Below are 21,698 nucleotides of genomic sequence, written 5' to 3'. Positions count from 1 at the left end.
GGACGGGATCAGTGTCTTCCGAGGGATCTGGCGGTGGCGGGGGTACATTGAGGGGTTCCCGAGGGATAGGAAGTCTCCTACGCCGTCACACCAGTTTCAAATCACCTCAAGACAGCCCTACACAGATACAGCTTGTCATACAACATCCCGAGCATCCTTAGTAGATCGTAGAGAGTCTGTCTACATTTACTTACAAAAACAGAATGCGCTGTAAACGCCGCTGTGTATCGATGGACTGAAAAAAAAGAAAAAGAACCAAACAACAACAAAAAAACAGAAAAACATTAACAACCAACAAAAAAAAACAAACCATTCCGAGCAACCTCGATCTCGATACTCGCAGAAAATACGTTCGATGCGTGGGCTTGTTTTACGATCATCGACACGATGAACACCAACGATGCGTGCAACGTTTTTTGCGTACATTTTCATTGAACAAACGAACGTTCGATTCCATCGCTACTATGAAGGGGCTGGGCAAAGTACACACAGTACTTTGTCGATTTTACTGGCGGACGAAATTGAATTAAATCGAGAAATTAATATACACAATTCGAACCGTGTACTTTTGTCTATAAATTTTGTAAATTTAATTGAAACGTTGATAGCATTGACGATGTGGCAGCGAATTTGTGTGAGACGTATCTTTTCAAGACTGTTTCCACAGTGATTTTCGATGAAAATTGTTTATTTCTTGAAGCGGTTGGAGTTAGCTTTCGTAGTAATCTGTTTAGAAAATATTTTCTTTTATTAAACTGTAGCTTTAAGTGTGTAGAAGTCATAGAAAACAGTACTTTCCAGTGGAGTTAATATTACGAATAATGGTATTTCTACATCGAAAGGCTTCGTTTTACATTCGCATTTCAAAATTGGACATTACGCGTGCACCAACCCACTAATTTGAGATTTGATTTAAGCAACGAAAGTAGACACTTCTGACCCCTTTTCATTTTCTTTCGGGAAGAGGCTCATCGAACGTGCTTGAACACTGTCGAACGTACACCCTCGCTCGAGGGTGATAAGTGCAGCTATTGTACCGACGATCGTCGAATCGTTCAAGAACTGAACGCAGACGAGAGATCTTTTTGCAGCGACTAATATAATCCTATATAGTTGACAAGATTTTTATGTACGAAACGAGCCGGAAGGAGGATCAATAGACTTTGTGCTTTTTGCGTGAGAGAAGCTGAACCTTTAGATAGATAAAAACGAAAAGCTGTGGAGCAAGTTTCATATCGAAGAGGAGAGAGAACGAAAAACAGAAAGAGAAAAGAAAAGGGAATTTTGATAGTATACTTACGTTAGCCCTATATAGACATATATTTAGAGGGGGCGTATTTTTGGCACAAAAGTTTGATAAACTTTATGTAAGAGACGCGGACGACCGTTTGTACTCCTATGAATGTCACTGTTTTTTATATTCACTGCAACTATTTTGCGTTTACGCTCGTTAACAAACGAAAAAAGAGAAAGAAACACATAACCGTCTTCTGTATTGAGCCCGAGTAACACTTAACAAGAGAGAACACGTTTGTAGGAGAGAGTGAGAGAGAGAATGAGCGAAAGAGAGAAAAAGAGAGTGAGAGCTAATTATGTAAACTTTGAGCAAGCTGTCTACACATTTTCGTTTTCCATATACATCTATATAGCGTCTTTTTTTTCTCGCCGTTTGTTAATCGTATACATTCCAAGTGTTCTGCTCGCATGCGTACGACGTGTATGATAACGATTATTATACCCATGACTCGCATATGCAATTTTTGTTGCTCGAAAATTGATAACCACGCGACACAGACAGCTTGACAAAGGGTGGTGAAAAAGTCGAAAAAAAGAGCCACAGCCGGCAAGTAACACGCCGGCCGACGGTGAACGAATGCTCGCGAGAACGACTTTTTTTTATTATACATTGTTAATTGACAAAAACATTGAATCTTTTTCGCAAATAAACGTAATGCTTTCCTAAAATATTTTACTAACCATTTTCGTCCTCATTTTTAGCCTATCTGCAATGCTCACTACCGTGATCCACGGAACCACAATGTCGGGGACGCGTTGTCGCGCCATTGCTTTTTACCTGTTCAATATTCAACAACGAGGACCAGCTCATTCGTCGCTGCACTTTTATTCTTCTTCTCTATCGTTTACTGGACCCCTTGCACTCTGGAGATACTGGAATATATTTGATCTCGTTTGGAAGAAATTTATGCAGACGAATGCTACGGTGTTTTGTTAACATGTGACACCGATTTCACCGGCGGACTATAGTCGCAGAAACAACGAGAAAAAATGACCTCGTTCCCGAATTGTAACCATCTCTTTTGTACTTGATGATTGCGTACGATCATAGGAAAAATTTTAATTGATATTGTGTGGAAAACAATGGTTTTAGGTTGAAAGATAACCCCCTAAAATTTTAAGTCGCTAACCCTTCGTATAAGGATGATATAATACTCAAACTTACCTTCTTCATATCAAATTAAATTATTTTTTTCTACCCTTAATAATTTGATCACAATGGTGAAAAAAATGTATGATATGAAGGAGGTAAGTTCGAGTATTTTCGTTTTTTTTTATCTGAATATCTTAATTAACAACCGAGAAAAAAAATGATACAGTTAAGGGTATTTACCCTCATATCATCCTTATACGAAGGGTTAGCGATTTAAAATTTTAGGGGTTATCTTCCAACCTAAAACCATTGTTTTCCACACAATATCAATAAGAATTGTGGATGGGGCCGCTGGACCAATCTTAGTCTGCTAGATCCAAAGGATCTAGACTCTTGACCTTTCAAAGATTTCCATTTCGTGTTAAGATACAACAAGGCATCGGGCACGAACTTTTGCACTGACTCATTGCAGTTTTCCATTTTCAAAGAAGTGTATACTTAATTGAAAATTGTATTTTGTGTGTCTCTTCATCATATTCTTCGAGGAACGAATAATGTTTAAAAAATGAGGAACGGATCAAAGGTGCGAAATTGTTTCGATACAAAAATGCCCACATTCGCGAAACAAGGTCGAACAAGAGGTCACACTGCCGAAATGGGCATCACATATTAAAAAAACACCGTCCACAAGTCCCTATAATAGATGAATCGTCTAACAAAAAAGAATTCCTGGTCGACAGTACACAGAGAAAAAGAGCACAACGACTCTCCGACATTTTCTAACGTTGCATCCTTTGTACTCCTGCGTTTAACATTATTAATCACCGAACGGTACAATAATTCCGTGCGTTATTTCTGTTCGAGAGTTGTGTCTGAAGCTAGACCATAAAACGCCTCGTTCGTTATGTAAAACTGTTCCGAAGTGCGCCGCATCGCTTCAATAATTCATCGACCCCTGAACTTTATGCAAATTCACATTTTTATCGAATGAATCCCGCGGCACCAAATTTACACAATATTCTGTTTTCAACAGAAAGGACAAACATACAAGAACTTTGCATCTCATTAGTCGAAAAATTTGTATACATTGTAATGCGTAAGACTAGAGACAACCAATCATTGTATGTCATCGTCAAGGCTAATATTATTTCTGACCAATTCTCACGTTCTTCACATGTGCAATACACGTTTTGCGCTCGGAACTATGTTAACTCAAAGACCAAACATTTCTTCCGACCTAGAATGTTTCCACTCAATATGATTTTATTCATTTTATGCATCATAACAATTTTTAGTGGCAGTTTAGAGTCGCTGCTCGAGTGCTGAGGGTCAACATCGAAATATGATTTTGCATAAAGTTAACAGTCTAGTAATTAACAGACAAGCGAGACAGGAGCATGTGGCTTCGATGCAATCGATAAGTCGGCCATGGAATCGTACATATCTGGAAGCATGATTTTGTTGGCATGACTAGATCTGTATATTTTGCCCTCTTGATTGCTGTTCAACACTATCGTGAACTTGAGTGCACAATTCCACCCATGTTTTTCTGTAGCTTATCAATGCGAGAACGATAAGTCTCGCGTAACTACCTCGTCCTATATGCAATGCATAATGACGCGATTCGAGTCGTTTGTTATTTTAGAACCGATCCGAGTAACCCACGTGCGTTCAATGTCGAATTTTACATTCAATCGGCACGGTCGTTTTTGCAATTGAAACGACCGAGTTAATATAGTGTGTGAACAGGAAAGCACATCAGTATTCTTTGTTAGAGAAAGAGAAAGAAAGAAAGGTGTGCAACCCCTATGGCAGTTAAAAATATAGATAAAACTGCGACTAATTACGTTAACACTGTAAGTGACGCTGCCATCCGATCTCTCGGCAGTCAGTGTCCCGTTCTACATGCAGTTTCCTTTTTTCCAGGGCCGTCGACGGCAAGGACAAGAAGAACAAGAAGAAAGGACTCTTCTAAATCCGACTGCAGAAAGGTGACGTGAACAGATTCCTTCTCCCCGTGTAATCGACCGGGCTGATCGTACATGAAGAGATGTTGTCGTCCACCTAAAAATAAGTTAAAGATTCGTCGACCGTCCTGTGAACTGCACCGCAATCGTAACCGCGTTCGATTTTTCCACTATATAGTCGAGAGAAAGAAAAATTCAAATGCATGCTGAATGATTTAACGCTGGAGGTCTTGAATTTTTTTCCAAATCGAACAGTCATTATGTGCATCGTAAACTACATACTTCCATCTATATTTTCTGTAAATTTGATTAACGTGTTCATCAAATTATAGATATAGCAGCGTTTTTTCTGAAGCAAATTCTGCGGAGCCTAAAAATAAATTCTTTTTCATGCCACAAAAATGCACCATCTACAGGAAACACTAGGCAATTTTATTGAAAATCCCTGCACAAAGTTGCAACTGGTGCACCAATTTTTCAGATTGCATTTCAGGGTGTTCGAAGATAAATTGGGAAATTGATTTCTGTTTTGGTCATCCGCGAGACGTCGGAAAATTGTCGAGTGTAGTTCAGACGGCCCGTTGACGAATAGAATGAATATGTGTTGCGTAAAAACACACACTCACACAGTCGACGAATATACTGTGTATATCGCTCCCACGTTTGTACCGCTTCCTCGTTTCCCTAAGCATAACGCGTTTATGCTTTCAGGAGTGAGATGTGAAAGAGTGTTTCTTCTATCGTGTTCGCCTGTGCTTCTTCGCGCTTCCTACTATTACTACTCAACAAATCACACTAGCATAATTCGAACTATGATATTGTACAAAATGTAGACATAACTTCAACGGACGTGGTTTTGTTTAGCAAGGGTGGTCAACAATCATTTTCCAACAGCCCATCTTCACTTTCGATTAAATAAAATGATACCTTGCTGACTGGACTAAAATGTTCTTAAAAATGTGATGAACACTTTCAAAGAATGAACAATTGCTAGACCGTGGATTTCTTAGATCGACGACAAAAATCGATAAAATATATCAACAAGTAAACAGGAAAGTTTTATTTTGCATAAAGTCACGTATTTTGCTGAGAAAAACTTCAACAGAATCTGCTAAATACGTAAATTATTAATTCTCTTTAACCCTTAAATGCACGATATTTTGTTTACAGTTTCTATTTATCAAGCATTACTAAAAAAAATGTATATTAAGGGAAAATAAGGGAAAAAATCACATCTTTGTGAAAATATTTTTTATTACAAAATTATCATATGTTGCCGTATTTGAGGTTAGAAAATCTACGACACATGAATGGCGCGAGCGGTTTGTTGCCTTGTGGTTACAAATCGCAGCCTACAATGCGTAAAAAGCATCCGAACGTTCCTGCAATGAATGTGGAGCCAGAACAGAATGCATTTAAGGGTTAAATTGGAATGAAATTCTATTTTATTGTAGTCAGTATGCAGCCATTGGAGAATACGTGGGCATACATATAAATATAAATTTTCTTTTCGTGGTAAATTGTAAACGTCGAAGGAATTCGAATCATTGTAATCGTAAAATAAATCGTAGTACAAGGGGTTTGAAATGACGACGAAAAGTTCGATGGGACAGTGTTGATCGCTCTTGTGCAATCGTGTGTACCATACATAATCAGAGTAACAAATCCAGGTGGGCATGAGTTCGAGTATGTCGATGCCGAAATCATTTCACACCGGGTAATCTCTCCGCAATGGTCCGTACACTCGAGGGGGGGGGGGATAACGTGCGATACATCGTCGACCTAAATATAGGCGTACAAAAGTCTCTGTGTCTAGGTGTAGGATAAACGAATCGCATCGATGTTTAAATATCATTTCGTATCGTTTAAGATAATAGTGCGACCGTAAGCGTAATACTTGTCCTAAGGAACAACAAATTGTACAAAGAATTATTTCGCCACTGATCGCTAATCTTCCCCAGCTCGGTATGCATTTTTTAATGATCACGACGGATCCGTTATCGAGCTTGGCGATATCGAAATCATCCTGATTACTGTCGCCGGCAACAAGTACTGAAAATTCCAATCTTCAAACGAAAGTGATTCTCTCATTGGACGTGGAAAATGTTTTCTGTAATAGTGGTTAATAAACTGCGGAACTTCATGCGTATATACAGGTTGCCCCAAAAATGTTGTACCTCTTTGAAAGGAGTGATCCCTGGAGCTACAACATTTTTGGGACACGTATATGCTCTCAATAAATTACAAAATGAAAAATTTCATTCAGTTTTGTTTTTCCGATTTATGGAAACCGCTCATTAAGAAAGTAGAATTCAACTTCAGTTTACTTGAGCTTGTTCGATGAATTATCTTCCGCAGTTTAGTAATAAAAATCGAAAGAAATCATTGTCTTCGTGTAGATAACGTCTTCGAATAATTATAAAATACAGAATAATTATCGTCGATGATCTACAGCGATTAGAAGTCAATTTTGATCGATCTTTTGCCAAAGATAGTATGACAGAGATGGAATATATCGCTCGCGATCAAATCTACCCGCCATTTTCTTTTCGTTCAACGTCGTTTCGCGACGGAGGGTTGAATGTGATTATAAAAAAAAAATGCAGTGGCCATATATATATATACATATGAATATATATTTATGTATAAATGAATCGAAGAGACCTTAAGGATAAGCCCGATTCGTGTAAATTTAAGTTGTATCGATAGCAAGGAAAACGCAAAATCGTTAAGATGAAATTGTATAAATAAATCGTAAGTGTGATTCTTCGTCTGGGTTCAGGACAGCTCTCTGTCAAACTGTTTCGTTTCGTTCTCACCGTGACAAACGACGCGATTATCAATGATCGTTTGATAACGGTGACATCCGACCGTTTAAATAACAATCGAATGATACGCGACAGGTCATCTTGTTAACCGGCACGACTTTTGTACCATCGAGAACGGTATATGAACATTCGGAAACAAATAAGTTCTATATCGACTTATCTCAAACGAATGCACACCTACGTCAACAAGTCCCAAAGTCATGTTTATACAAAACAAAAGCAGTCGCAATCGTGTCGAACAATCTGACTGTTTTTATGCAAGATTGCGAATCTAAAATCTGCAATCAATGTCTTTTTGCTAGATTATTTTAAAATACAAAAACATTTACGACAGTAATTAAAAATAATACATTCATTGATGACTTAAAGGTGTTGCGGTAAATCTGAGGTGATTGTATTTGGAGATATATACAAATAAGATAATCGAATGAGCTAATTAATTCAAACCGGTTGACGAGTAAGGGAGCTGTCCCGAATCCGTTCGCGTATACGTGTCGGTATTCGCAACAAGAATGGGCAAATCAACGGTACAGATCTCCTGTAATTTTTCTAACCAATGCATTTGAATATTTTCGTTGGCAGTCCCCTGGCCAATGGCGATTCGAGATTAGTTTGCCCACTCTTGGTTCTGTACTCTAAGCTAATTGAATTACTCGTGTGCCAAGACGAAAACGGAGAAGCATTTTCTAAAGCTAGTACGTGAAGCCATTCAGTTAATTGTAAAGTAAGATCCACACGCGGTTCTCCATGCAACCTCGGGCCCCCGAAATCCCTTCAGGGGCGAGTCCCACGTGTTACATTCCTATTTTGTACGCAGTTTTCTAGTTAAATCTCGTGTCAGCTGGACAAGCGAATTTTTTGCAAAACGAACATTTCACGAGATTTCACGATCGAACGATCTTTCGGGTTACTCTGCACTGATAATGTTAAGCTCGATTCGTCGAAGTCCAAGGCTTTTCAAGAAGCTACCATATACAGGGTAGCCTGCCCGTTACGCACACCTGCGAACTTCGTGTCTATATATTGCTTAAAAAATTGTAAACTTCATACAGAAGACTTTGCTTCTACTTGTTTCTAAAGAGGACATCGACGGAATTATTTCTAGCAATTTTTTAATTAATAAGCGATTATGGAGTCGTGGCAGGTGTGCGTGGCAGGTGGGCCACGCTATGTATATTCGTCCAGACACGCGCCAAACGCACACAGATCGCCCGTTCTCATTCTTCATGTAGAAATTTCGTTTCCCGGAAGCAGTCTATCCGGAGCTTTTTTACCTGAAACGGCAATTAGATCCACACCGCACGTCTAAAAGAAAAAGAAAGGTGGCTTTTCCTGATGGATAACAATTTCGAGCCCTTTCACAGGTTTGTCCTCTAATTTGCCGTGTAGTCCAACGTAAAAGTTCAACGCGCTAACTGGATGCATCACTGGCTGTTGTTTAGATAGCACCTCTATCGTCGAGGAGTATTACCGAAACTGTATTATACACGTGACGTTCGTTCTTATTAACCCTTAAATGCACGATGTTTTGTTTACAGTCTTTCTACTTATCAAACATTACTAAAAAAAGAGTGTATATTAAGGGAAAAATAAGGAAAACAATCACATCTTTGTGAAAATATTTTTTATTACAAAATTATCATATGTTGCCGTATTTGAGGATAGAAAATCTATGGCGCGCACCATATACAAATACATGTGAGCGGTTTGTTGCCTTGTGGCTACAAATTGTAGCCTACAAAGCATCCAAACGTTCCTGCAGTGAATGTAGAGCCAGAACAGAATGTGTAGCCAAACGGCAACACACAATGCATTTAAGGGTTAACTTAGACCCGGAAGTTTGGGGCGTAATCTTGTTTGGAAATTATCGAAGGGTGATGAATCGAACAAAGGTACTTATTAAATTTGTAAGATACGAGAGATATTTCTTTTATTCTTCTGGGATCGTGACCCAGTCTCGGCGAGATACATTTCTATCGACTTTTTGTTCCACTGTGAAAGGATTGAAGGTTGTCTGCCACACTTCACCGTCCCTTCACCGATTGCAGGATTTCTGGTCTGGGTTTAGCAATCTTCGCGGCAAGACTTCAAATCGTTTTAGTTAAGATTCGTGAGATTCGAGAAATAGTGGAGGATTAACACCTCCGTTATTTTACGGACGATAATCCGTCAGTCGAAGTGTCGAGGAACACGGAGACAAACGAGGAGATTGCGTGATAGAATACTTGAATCCTACTTTGGTTCAAGATGTAGCTGCAGGTAACGGTACAGTGAGTTGTCGTCCATTGTGGTCGTAAGCGGAATCAGAAGAACCTGTAGCAACTCTGAAATTAATTTTAGAAGGAGAAAAATCTCGAGGATTTTTTAATACTTTCAAATAAAAGGTACTCCTCGCCGAACATACAATTGCATAATGGGTCCGAGTAGATTCTTCTCACTGTACCTGTATCTTCAGATGTACATCGGATCTTGTACCCCAACGTAGATGAGGCCGTTGATATTAACACTGGAAGCCCCGAGCAGTCAAAGTTGACAAGCATTTTCAGAAGCGATCGCCTCGCTTTTCGAGGTCCCACCTGTCCGATAAATCGAGCATTCTGATTCATTTAATTGCAGCTTTGAATTGCTCTGGTAGTCCCAGCGAGAATATGCAGGTTATTAGGCGACCTAATACCATTTCGACGAGACGACGAAGGCTATAGTGCTTATCCGATCGTTGAAACAGTGTCATAACACTTTGACGCCGCCTCGCGCAAAGATCTTATCATTCTTTTACGATATACATTAATTTTTGCCGGGACAAATATTTATTTCGTTAGACATCGTCATGCCCACGTGACAGCGGCCATCAAAGTGTTGAAACTTGTCAGTGGTCCCTACGCGTACGCTGGAAGGGTTGCATACACCTAGGCGCGTTAGAAATTAGGATTAAGACTTATCAAATTATATTTTTTATTTGTTGCTATTAAAAAATACACAGTTGTTTCTGTACGCTTCGTTCAATAAACATATCGGGTACATTGACATTGGTGCTAAAAAAATTTAAACGAACTATTTCACTTCTCGAACTTCGAACAGTTCAATGGACAAGTCTAATTTTAGCGAATTCGAACGTTATTTGCGACTCTGTAATTTATGTGATATATTCTTGGACCGGCTGAAATATATTTTTAGATTAAATTGTTTACCTTTCTTTTTAACATCCGAGTGTATGCAACCCATTACGAAACGATGCTCTTTAAATACGCGTTTCGGTGTTCCGTCACGATCAATGTAGCTATTAAGATTCCGGGGATCGACGAAACGGAACTGTATCGATTATTGTATGTTGTACTTTACTCAGTGACACTAACGATATTTCTATAGGATAATCGTCGGGATCACATTGAACAGAACGGCATTCACGATCATCGATCGCACGTGTCGGGAGAAAAGTATTCGTACGCGAAGGTAGGTGGTACACGAATACTTTTCCTCTCTCTCTCGAAATTACGCGCGTGCGTGAATCACGGAAAATTCAGGCGAAAAAGTAGATAAAAGACAAAAAAAGGAAGAACAAACTATATTTTGCCGTGCCAGAGACGAAAACGAAGCTGCCGCCGCTACTTGTAGAACACATTGTAATAATATTATTAATAATAATAATAACAACAACAACAACAACAACATTAATAATAATCATGAGATCACGATTAGTATATTATTATACTTTAGGATTATGTATTCAGTAAATTATATATAAAACGATCACCAGTGTTTTTGAACCCAAAAAACGACGCCGCTATTTTGCCTGAAAATATATTACAGTAAAGTCGCGATCCAAGTCGATTCTCGGTTCTGTGCTGTGACATAGATAGTGAGGGGATACTAAACGTGCCAAACGTAGAAAAGCATACTAAATACAGTTGAAATTATATCGTGTTTAGTGTCATTCGAATCAGAAAAATGCCACGAACAAGTTCGTGAAAGTCCCATAAAAAATAGTGACAAATAAAGAAGTTTTGCAATTGGATTAGTAGTGGTTTACACCGATATACCCGACCCGGTATCGGATTACGTGGCATGTTTACACTGCTCGGCAACCGAGGCAGCTCAAGCTTCATGGTGGAAGGGGTAGGCGAACTTACTTACAATTGGAACGACCACCTCCATCGTGCTTAGATCGTGACTTTACTGTATTTCCTTTCCTAAAGCAATCAGTGTAGTAGATAAAGGCTGTGACTCGTTCTATTCACTATCTCATATTACAGACAGCTATATCTTCCTTTCAAAATCTATTACAATAAAACTATTTATTTCCAACCGTGTAGCCTAATAAATTACTAGACAGCGGATTTTCTGCACTTATGATAAAAATGAGTAGATCAAATGCAAAACAGTGAAAATATATTTATGTTATTTAAAAATATTATTGTATCATTTCCCCGTTCCACTCTAAAATTATTAAGAAAAGAAACGAATGCTTATATGCAGCTTTATGCCTCGCAATGAATTCAGACAGTTTTTATTTTGCGCAAACATCCGCAGTATAGTAATTGCAATTATATACGAGAAGATCTTTTAATAATCATGCATTGCTATATGTATGTCGTTTTTACTATCGTTCTTTTCTTTTTTGCGACCTCTCCTGGTCTACTTTGTAACAGCGAGGCGCGCAATTCGATTTCTATGATATCGCACTCTTTCTCCTGCCATATTATATATTTACAAAAATTCCGAACGAGACGCGATCTCCGCTCGAAGCATCGCACTTTGACACAGATGCTCTCACGAAATAAGAGCTTGACATCGGCCGATTCAGATGCAAAGCAAAATATATAACAAAAATGATTTTTCACGTCCGCAGTTCTGCTGAATTATTTATGCCCGATGCTAATTCTGAGATACATATATTTCCATCCAATCTGATAACTCTGAAAGTCCCTTTAAATGTTACCGATAATAGTACAGAACTCGTTAAGTATATATAATTACCATTTTTCTTTTGTTGTCTCAAATCACCATTTTCAAACGTAATTGCTATTATCACTATTCCGTATTTTCAACGGATTGACCACATACGTTGAATGACCTACTTCATATTATTTATTTTAATTGTTACATAAATGCATACAATAAAAATCCCGCAAAATTGTAATACTCCCTGCTATTTTTCAATTACATTGCAAAACATTTTTAGTGCTCGGTACCCCCTAGTGTTAATGTTATACACTTGACCCGGTCGAATCGTTACGAAAAATTATGTAAATCTGTGTAATAAATTACGTAGAGCGCATGATAATTCCTATTGGTCGGATTCGTGCATGCATGCATATAGTGGTGTGTTTTCAATGTTAGATTGTAAAAAGGTGAAAAAAATAAGTGTGACGCAAGTGTGAGCAGGACCAGGATTAAAAGTGAAATTTTCTCGTAGCTCTCTATCTAACGATTAATTCCATCACTGGCATCCGGAGGCACACGTGTTCGCTTCCATCCAAGGTGGTACCGTTCGCTTTCACGAAAATTCATTCCGTACTATGCTTGCTTATTTTCATTAGTACCGTTACATGTTACGTCAAACGCGCACCCGTGGTCCAACTTGTACACACAAATCTATAATTATTTCTCATGAGAAACCCCCGATGAAAAACGGTACGTTCGTCGGCCAGATTTCTCCCAGAATACCCGTCGTGTAAAGGCATTTTTATGGGCCCTCAAGTATGTGGATATTTCCAATTTGACCAACCCAGTCAAATACTTATATCTCGAAGAGAGCGAAATGTTCGATAATTTGAATACATAGAACATAGTTGAACATGTTGAACAGAGAAACCGATTTAACCAGAGCTGGACTTTTAAAAATAATATATGTGTATTTCATTCGTTAGAAGAATTTTATTTATTTTAATTAATTCTGTCCCTTATTTGTAGACAGCGGATTTTATGCATTTATGGGAAAAATGAGTAGGTGTAACTTAAAACAGTGAAAACATTAGAAGAATTTAAAAATACTGTTATATTATTTTCAACCTGCTAAACATATTGAGAAAGAAAAAAATAAATTTGTATGTCACTCCATTTGTTGCGATTCCGGTGGAAAATTTTTACTTTGCATAAAGATCCGCTGTCCACTTATTTGTAATGATCAAATATTATTTCTACAAATATTTTCATTTGGCGCCTCGGTTTCGAGAAAGTCGAGTTCGAAAATATTATTGCTATCTCATATTTTCAGCGTCAAGAAATATTATGTTTTAAATGACCAAAATAAAACTATTCCATTTGCGGAAACTGAAATGATTATTTAAAACATATTTTCTCCAAACCTCACCCAGCTCTGGATACACGCCGTTCATGTTCGTTCGCATCAATTGTTGTTTCTGCCAAAAATATTACGTATGCTGCATAGCATTTAAAATTGAAGGACAGGAAAAACGTCCGTATAAATGAAATTGTAAAAATATTTCACCGAACCTTTCTGACGCGGCCTGCATAATGGAACCGTAAGCCGCGAACACAATCAAACGAATTTGTTATCCCCTCCAAAACGATCCGGTGGCTGGTTGAATAAGTGGCGGCAGTCCGGCGAGCAGCATTTGCACATGGAACGTTAGTTTGTAAGTTTGCGTCCTCGGAAGGCTGATTTAGTCGGACAAGTCCGACGAGCGGGAAAGGAAGAGCAGAGGATCTTGTGAGCACGCGATAGGAAGCGAATCGGTGACCGTAATTTTCACCTGTCGAGTTTCACTTCTAACCTGAATTCACCGCCGGGCTTGCCTCTAGTAGTGGCCCGTCCGCTGCCCTCGAAGCACACATTTTTCCTGACTGAAAGGTACGAACCCGACGAAAGCAGAATTAATTCCGAGCAAACTATTCGCTGATAGCCTGTCCGTTCTGTTCGGTGCTGTCACCGTTATCTATTGCCACCAGTGGACCATTACATAAACCCGACAAAAATTTTCGACTGCTTTATTCGATCAACCGGTGTCACGTGTATCATTCTCCAAACACGTTCGCAGTTGTTCCTGCGTATTGTCATGAATAAACTGCGGATCTTTATGCTAAATAAAACGTGTCTTGACTGATTGAAATTTCAAAATTTCTTTCTTCTTTGAATTATCTCGTTAAGCTACTGCCTCCTAATACGTTCCCCCTAAATCTTGTTAACGTGTCCACTGCTTTAAATTTCGCATATTCATTTGTCTTATAAATGCCCCAAATCTGCAGTCTAGTCATGAATATACACTTTTAGCAGCCGCACGAGAGGAACATCGCCTGGGACAATTGACGAGGATTACACGGAGAAGAATATCAGGAAAAACGAGGCATCATGTGGCCGAAAGACGTCGGTATCAAGGCGATGGAAGTATACTTCCCTGCTCAATACGTCGAGCAAACGGAGCTGGAGCAGTTCGATGGAGTAACTGCTGGAAAGTACACCATTGGACTGGGGCAGTCCAAGATGGGCTTCTGCAACGATCGTGAGGATATTAACTCGTTGTGTTTGACGGTGGTGCACCGGTTAATGGATAGGTACGGCATTAAACCAAAAGATGTGGGCAGATTAGAGGTCGGAACGGAAACGATATTAGACAAGAGCAAGTCGGTAAAGTCTGTCCTTATGCAGTTATTTCAACCGCATGGCAACGCAGACATAGAAGGAGTAGACTCTACGAATGCCTGTTACGGAGGTACCGCTGCCCTATTTAATGCAGTGTCTTGGGTAGAGAGCAGCGCGTGGGATGGCAGGATAGCTTTAGTCGTCGCAGCTGACAATGCCGTGTACGCTCCTGGAGCTGCTAGACCGACTGGCGGTGCCGGAGCTATTGCAATGGTTGTCGGTCCAGATGCTTCGATAATACTCGACCGTGGGACAAGATCGTCCTATATGGAACATGCGTATGATTTCTATAAACCCGATCTGAATTCGGAGTATCCTATCGTGGATGGACAATTGTCGATCAAATGCTACCTCAATGCTGTGGATAAGTGTTATCAGACTTATTGTGACAAGGTCAAGAAAAAGTACAAGGAGAATATAAGTTTAGATAGCTTCGACGCGGTATTGTTTCACTCGCCGTACGGTAAACTGGTACAGAAATCGTTCGCCAGATTAGCTTATAATGATTTCTTGAACGTGCCTAAGAACAGAGCGGCTGAACAATATCCAGACTTAGTCAAATTCCATGACATGAAGCGCGAAGACACTTATTCCAATAGAGACATCGAAAAAGCGTTTACAACTATAAGTAAAGCAGCCTTCGAAAAGAAAACGCTGCCGTCGTTGCTTATATCGAATCAAGTAGGGAATATGTACACTCCTTCCGTATATTGTGGATTAGCTTCCTTACTGGTTAGTAAACCTGTAAAAGAGCTAGCAGGATCTAAAGTTGGATTGTTTTCCTATGGTTCGGGTCTTTGTTCCACTATGTATTCGATAACGATAACAAAAGACGAGTCCAAGTTAGCACAACTTGTTTCGTCTCTTTCATATATAAAGACTCAACTGGACGCTCGTGAAAAAGTTTCTCCCATAGATTACACAAAGGTATTGGAGTGGAGACAACAAAATTGCCATAGCGCACCGTTCAGTCCTAAGAGCAGCGTTTCTAGTATGTTCCCGGGAACATATTACCTCGAACAAATAGACGAGAAATACAGAAGGACTTACAAGAGGGTATGAGACTCGATAGTTTCGAATGTTTAGCTAACTGTTAGATAATTTACTTAACATGGTAACAAAGGAATCATCTGGGGCCTCCAGCATCACTGAGAGAAAAAGAAGTTCCATACGGTGCATAACAATGTTTCTCTATGCAATCTAAGAACGTTTACTGTTAAATCAATATTTCCTTAGTGCCAAGATACACTATGATTTTGTATTGATACGAGCACTAAGTTAATATGACCGTATATATGTTTAACTTTTAAATTATTTTATAGATACAGAAGTTACTAAATAAATTATTTTTAATATACATGTAAAGAAGATACAATTATACAAGAGAATATAAAGAGTACGAACGGTACGAATGTTATTCTTACAACAAGAATTTGTTTTATACATTTGTTTGTTATGTACATTTTTCAATCTATTTATTATGTATATTTTATATTTTTAGTAAAAAAGAAAAATATCGAAATCAGTGTGCTTTATTATTATGGAAACATTACACAAATAAAAACATGTATCATACTAATGTAAACTAAAAACAAGAGAAAACTACTTTGTATAAAAAGAAAAACCCTGACTACGTATTGTTCTTACAATATCCTTATTTATTGTATCACGGTGCTACCAGAACTGCCTTAAAAAGCGTGCTTCAGAGGCGAAATATTTTTAACGTTCAGGAATGTTATAATCAAATATATGTGTGTATATATATATATATATATATATATATATATATATATATATATATACTGTACTATATACACAGATATCGAAACGCGACAAGACTGTAAAACATAAAAAGCTAATGGAGTATATCAATTAAGTATTCAGGAAGATGTTAATAAATAATCGCTATTATTCAATCCATCTGCTGAAGTTTTATTGCGATAAAATCAATAATATAATGATATTAAAACATTGTAGAATAGTGAAATATTCACCTAAAAAAATATATTAATATATTAAGTGTTTATTTAGAGATTCGTTATATATACATGTATGTATATATGTATATAAAATCTATGAGTTTATATTTACAGATGTCTTTAATACTCCATCGAAAATCTGTGATAAAACTGTAACTACACAGCAATAATTTATGAGTATAACTTGTCATGTGTAATTTCAGGCAGGGAATGATCTATAGTCTTCAATAATATATTACCCTCTCTCTTGTACTTCTATAAAAAGTTAGTGTTGAGTATCACATCTTTTTTGAACTTTTACAAAAATATTGTACTTTTTCCCCTTATTATATACAAATTTGAACTTCGAAATTATGCAGTAGTCATTTGTTAGAGAGCCATTATTTAAAATATCTTGTAGGAGCAACCAGAACAAGAAGACAATTTCCTTCCTGCGCCAAGTCTAACAACTTCGTCTTCCTTAGTACTTATTTGTCGATTCTCGTGCCTTCTCTAAAAATAGGTGAATGTATATTTTACATTTTTATCTAGTCTAACTTATCTTCGAAGAATTGTTAACTCACTTTAAGCTCGGATGCCAAGTAAAAGAATACGAAATCTATATTGGTGTTTTCTTTGGCTGATGTTTCCACTACTTGTAAAACTTCGGGAAGATACTGACGTAGAGCTTCTGCCTCTTCTTTCTCAACCTCTCGTAAATGTTCTAAATCGCATCTATTACCTGAAGTATTATATATATGCATACAGCGTAAACAAATATTTTTAATTCTATGCAAAACGGAAAGCTTATCTTACCCACTAACACTAACAACACATGCGACGAAGTATACCTTCGCACTTCCTCGACCCAATGTTGTAAACTTAAGAAAGTCGATCTTTTCGTAATGTCGTAGACTAAAATATACAGGCGTAATTAATTAAAATGGTTCGACCGAATAAGATTTTTATGAATTATTAAATCAGCTGTTACATACCTACAATAACACCATTGGCCGATCTGTAGTAACTCTGACGTATCGTACGAAATCTCTCTTGACCCGCTGTGTCCCATATTTGCAACTACAATGTTGACGAAACAACTCTGAATTATTCATCGAAACAATCGGGATAATGGTAACCCTCTTGTTACGAGTGTGTTAATAATATAGATCGTCATAGTTGGCCGATTGTGACAAGCGTTCTGTGCAAGGCTCTTTACAACAGGTAAAACGTGTTTCTAACGCAAAATGTATGCTCTTGTTTCTTCTGTTTGCGGGATAAAAGCGTGATTGTTTTAGGTTGCTGTTAGATTAAATCGTGTTAGTATCGACGACATCCCATAACACCTGATCGCGAGCATGGATTGAGCAAGCTTACCTTGACTTTCTTGTCATCGATCAGCACGGTTTTCATGGAAAAGTCTACGCCGATCGTGCTTCCGTGTGTTTCGTTGAATGTTCCGAATCGAAATCTTTGCACGAAACATGTTTTCCCTGTGCCACAGTCACCGATTAGAACGATCTTGAACAGGTAGTCAAAACTCTCGTCGTTCGTAGTCATCAAATTATCCGGATCGCGATTCGACATTTCGTTCTGAATTGTCGACACAGTTCGCGGAATCGATGACGCTCTTCTACATACGTCCGCGCATTTAGGCTTACTGTGCAGAACTGGAAAGTTTGCGTGCAGAAAGCATGCGTGTCTGATTGGTGAATCGGGTACACTTAGTACAGTCACAGACGAAAAGATAGAGCACGCCTCGCGGACGATTTAATTACTATTCGCCAACACGTACAGCGCGGCACTTATTTCGGATCTCTATGCAAACTAAAAATCAGTTGGATCATTCGCAAGCGCATTATTCTTTTTTCTTGAATGATCTCATCGTTTTTGTCAGAATAGCATAAAATCCGGTACTTATTTCCGGAAAAATCTTTCCGTTTTGTGTTTACTCATTCAATAAAAAGCAATTTTTTTGTATAACTTTCGAAATCTCAGAACAAGTCTGCTCAGAAACTATTATAATTCTTCAACTAAATCGTGATTACGTGTGGATATCTCTAAGAAAATGAATAACGTCCAGTGTAGCAATTTTTAGCAGAATGAACTAAACAATTGATAATGCCATTTTATGATTCAGACATAGGCAACCGCCCTCTCATTAAACTTTTTAAAGCATAGCGACGATAATAATTTAGATAGGACAGTTTTAAATCCTATTCTTGGCTCTGGGAATTCAACGTTATATAACGAAGAGGTTATGTAAATCGACAAATTTGTTGTGTTCGTTGATCGTTTAAATGTAACTACGAGAACATTGTAATTTGTTAACTATCTTTATTTGAAATAATGCTAGAATTATTGAATGCAATGGAACCTGTACATGAACATAGCACATACATTTATTATAAAGAGGATCTTAAACAAGTATATATTCTATCGCTGAACAATTAAAATTACAATGGGAATTTCGGTGACTGGGGTTGCTTATTTTCCGGACGTGAACTTTGAAAGTCCTTCTAGTAAACTAACATACGCCGTATGTTCGTAGTTCGTACTAAGCTCGATCATTTTCTCTGCGAACTCGTTTGAAACACCCTTCTCTTCCAGGTAGTTCATCAACAAATCGTACAGATACTGAAAGCATAAATATTATATGAATAAATATAAAAATGATACGTATTTCAATCAAAATATGTATTAAGAGTCCAGATAAATTTATTTGTTACGTTCTCTAACTTCGATTTTCTAGAGTACAATAAAAATCAGAAGAAAAAAAGAGAATGCATTACTTTTCCAAAGATTAATATTCAAAATGGTTATCGGATGCCCCATTTTGTACTCAACTCTTTGGAGTAAAACGAATAGAGATTAGCTTACCCCGTCAATAATTTCACCAGCTACCGCGTACACTTTGTCGCTGTGCTCGCCTTCGTACAGAGTGATCTCATCTATGCCAAAGACATCGTCTGAAACCAAATAATTCTGTAAAATTTGTGTACAAACAGAGATCTTGTACGTTATAAATAGAACCTGGGAGGAAAAGGAAAGAAAAGATTACAGAGAAAGATAGCTGTGCAGAAGGATGTGAGAGTTAGCAGGAATTGTAAACAGAGTCCTTTTTTATGGCTGAAAGGCTAAAAATAAAGCATTTCTATTCTATAAATAGAACCCAATTACACTTACTATAATTATCGTTAGCACCAGATGCACCAGGCTCACTGTTGAACGAGCAGATGAACCCAAGAGTCTGGTTTCCTCTCTTTATATCTACTGTGAAGTTGGGTTTACTTTTCATTTCACCAATGTCTGGGCTATTGCTATTCATGTCAAGTTCTGGTTCTGCCTCAGAGTCCACGGTGTGGTTTATGTTGAATGAGATATTAATCCTGAATCAGAAATTATTTTGTTGAAGTTGAGGATATACTTTGTCCTAAGAACCATTTAATTGAATTTTCCTTACGTTTCATTGTCTTGTTTCTTTTCTAGATTAACATCCGCACCATTGAGAGACACTTTGAAACCATCAAGCTCGGTGGGAATAGTTTTCAACTTTTGAGCCTTCTTCTCCGCTACGATCTCTTCCGCCAGGAATTCTACCAGTTCCTTTTCAGCTAAAAAGAGTATAGTTTTTTATACAGAAACAAATAATTAATATACAAGGTGACTCAGCGATTATAACATGACTGAGATCAGGATTGTACACAGAAAAGCTTTGTCTGTATAAATAGCTTTTTAGTTAGTCTTCTATAGTTTAATTATTACTAAATTGGTATCAATTCGACGAAGTATTTCGTCATGAACGATTTTATTTTATTGCACCACAGTTGTTGGGCCATTTGATGTATAGCAAATTTCTTGGTAACAGTTAATTTTAATGAATTCGTATAAATAGTTCGTTCGTTATAGTTCTCACATAAAGTTTTCCACAAGTAGTTATACATTTGTTGCTAAAAGTATTCGTATATATATTCCTATACTGAGTGATCGAATCGATAAAATATATTTTATTATTGTAGCCAATCATTGACAATACTAAAACGCAAGAAAGCATGGGTATACCTTTGGTGTGCGTGCTTCTGCAATTGCAACAATTGCAAAGAACATGCCGATGTTTTAACATGTTTTGCGAGGCGAAAGCCGTGAGCTCGGTTTGTCGCGAGGATATTTTCCATAACGTCCGCAACTGATTTTTCGCGATTCCCGTACTAGTGGCCGACGATAGAAGATTCCTGATTGCCGTTGATCGCAACGTGTTTCTGATGATACCGTTCATTTTACTTGTTTCGTTGAGGAAAATAGTCACCACGAGTTAGCCGGTAATGGTTACAAAATGGCTTCGCATCAGAGATCAGCACGAGGACAGAAGAATGAGTACGTCATCGAACACATAAACTTTCCAAAGCAGACAGAGAGTGTCCATGCCCGGGGTTTCGCTGTTCTCGGTACAGTGCTGCCTCTAGTCTAATTTTTAGCCTGGATCAGATCTCAACTGGATCTCAACATAGCAATTTGCCCACATCCGTCATCTGGTAGACGCTGTAATCTGGGAACAAGGCTCTGAACAAGGCATGTTTATGTTTGTATATGTGAAGCCGGGTCTATAAGTATATACAAAATTAGATATAAATTTTCATATTAATTTAATGATATTTTAAAACAATATTAAATAGTCTGAGCCATATTCTAATTCGAATACGTTCGCTGGAGAATGTAATATTTGATGATAATCTCGTCAGTGACCTTCTGTACCAACGAGATAGCGTTGCTGGTTCTAATGTTTCATACTCTAGCCGCAATATGTCCTAGAGGACGTTTGAAAACAGCGAAATTTTTGAGACGAACCGATCTCCCGATATTCGGGAACGAAGTCTCGAAAATGATACCGAGCGAGGCGAGGCGACACAGGTCGTTCTATTCGCAGACCAACAGATGTCCGTCAGATGCGATTTTTCG

At 38.0% G+C, this 21,698-nt stretch overlaps 4 protein-coding genes across 7 annotated transcripts in view; 2 read left to right on the top strand and 2 right to left on the bottom strand.

Moving 5' to 3' along the window:
* Pnut (septin 7-like protein pnut) overlaps window positions 1–10,931 on the top strand; it is a 55,944-nt gene extending 45,013 nt beyond the window's left edge. For 2 of the 4 annotated variants that reach the window (XM_076428328.1, XM_076428330.1), the window contains one exon: window positions 4,316–10,931. In XM_076428328.1, the coding sequence (XP_076284443.1) occupies window positions 4,316–4,364 (49 nt within the window). In that variant the 3' untranslated portion in view covers window positions 4,365–10,931. Of the gene's footprint in view, window position 1; window positions 311–4,315 lie in introns of those variants that run through there. The other 2 variants (XM_076428326.1, XM_076428327.1) reach the window with 1 other exon arrangement.
* Window positions 10,932–14,493: 3,562 nt separating this feature from the next.
* On the top strand, window positions 14,494–21,076 carry Hmgs (hydroxymethylglutaryl-CoA synthase). The gene has a single exon (XM_076428359.1). The coding sequence runs from the start codon at window positions 14,494–14,496 to the stop codon at window positions 15,844–15,846; it is 1,353 nt and encodes a 450-aa protein (XP_076284474.1). The 3' UTR covers window positions 15,847–21,076.
* On the bottom strand, window positions 15,215–18,329 carry Rab19 (RAS oncogene family member Rab19). The gene is made up of 5 exons (XM_076428372.1): window positions 18,120–18,329; window positions 17,738–17,822; window positions 17,559–17,657; window positions 17,327–17,484; window positions 15,215–17,255 (listed from the first exon to the last, which is right to left on the bottom strand). Exons 1-5 carry the CDS (start codon window positions 18,327–18,329, stop codon window positions 17,148–17,150), a joined length of 660 nt encoding a protein of 219 aa, XP_076284487.1. The 3' UTR covers window positions 15,215–17,147.
* Window positions 19,060–21,018, bottom strand: P32 (complement C1q binding protein P32). Its single transcript, XM_076428366.1, has 5 exons — window positions 20,805–21,018; window positions 20,206–20,356; window positions 19,929–20,131; window positions 19,623–19,711; window positions 19,060–19,379 (listed from the first exon to the last, which is right to left on the bottom strand). Exons 1-5 carry the CDS (start codon window positions 21,016–21,018, stop codon window positions 19,230–19,232), a joined length of 807 nt encoding a protein of 268 aa, XP_076284481.1. The 3' UTR covers window positions 19,060–19,229.
* Window positions 21,077–21,698: the final 622 nt, after the last annotated feature.

Source organism: Lasioglossum baleicum, chromosome 7 (genome assembly GCF_051020765.1).
Source record: "Lasioglossum baleicum chromosome 7, iyLasBale1, whole genome shotgun sequence".
Lineage (NCBI taxonomy): Eukaryota > Metazoa > Arthropoda > Insecta > Hymenoptera > Halictidae > Lasioglossum > Lasioglossum baleicum.
Note: the sequence above shows the minus strand (reverse complement) of the source record. Positions and strands in the feature narration are given on the sequence as shown.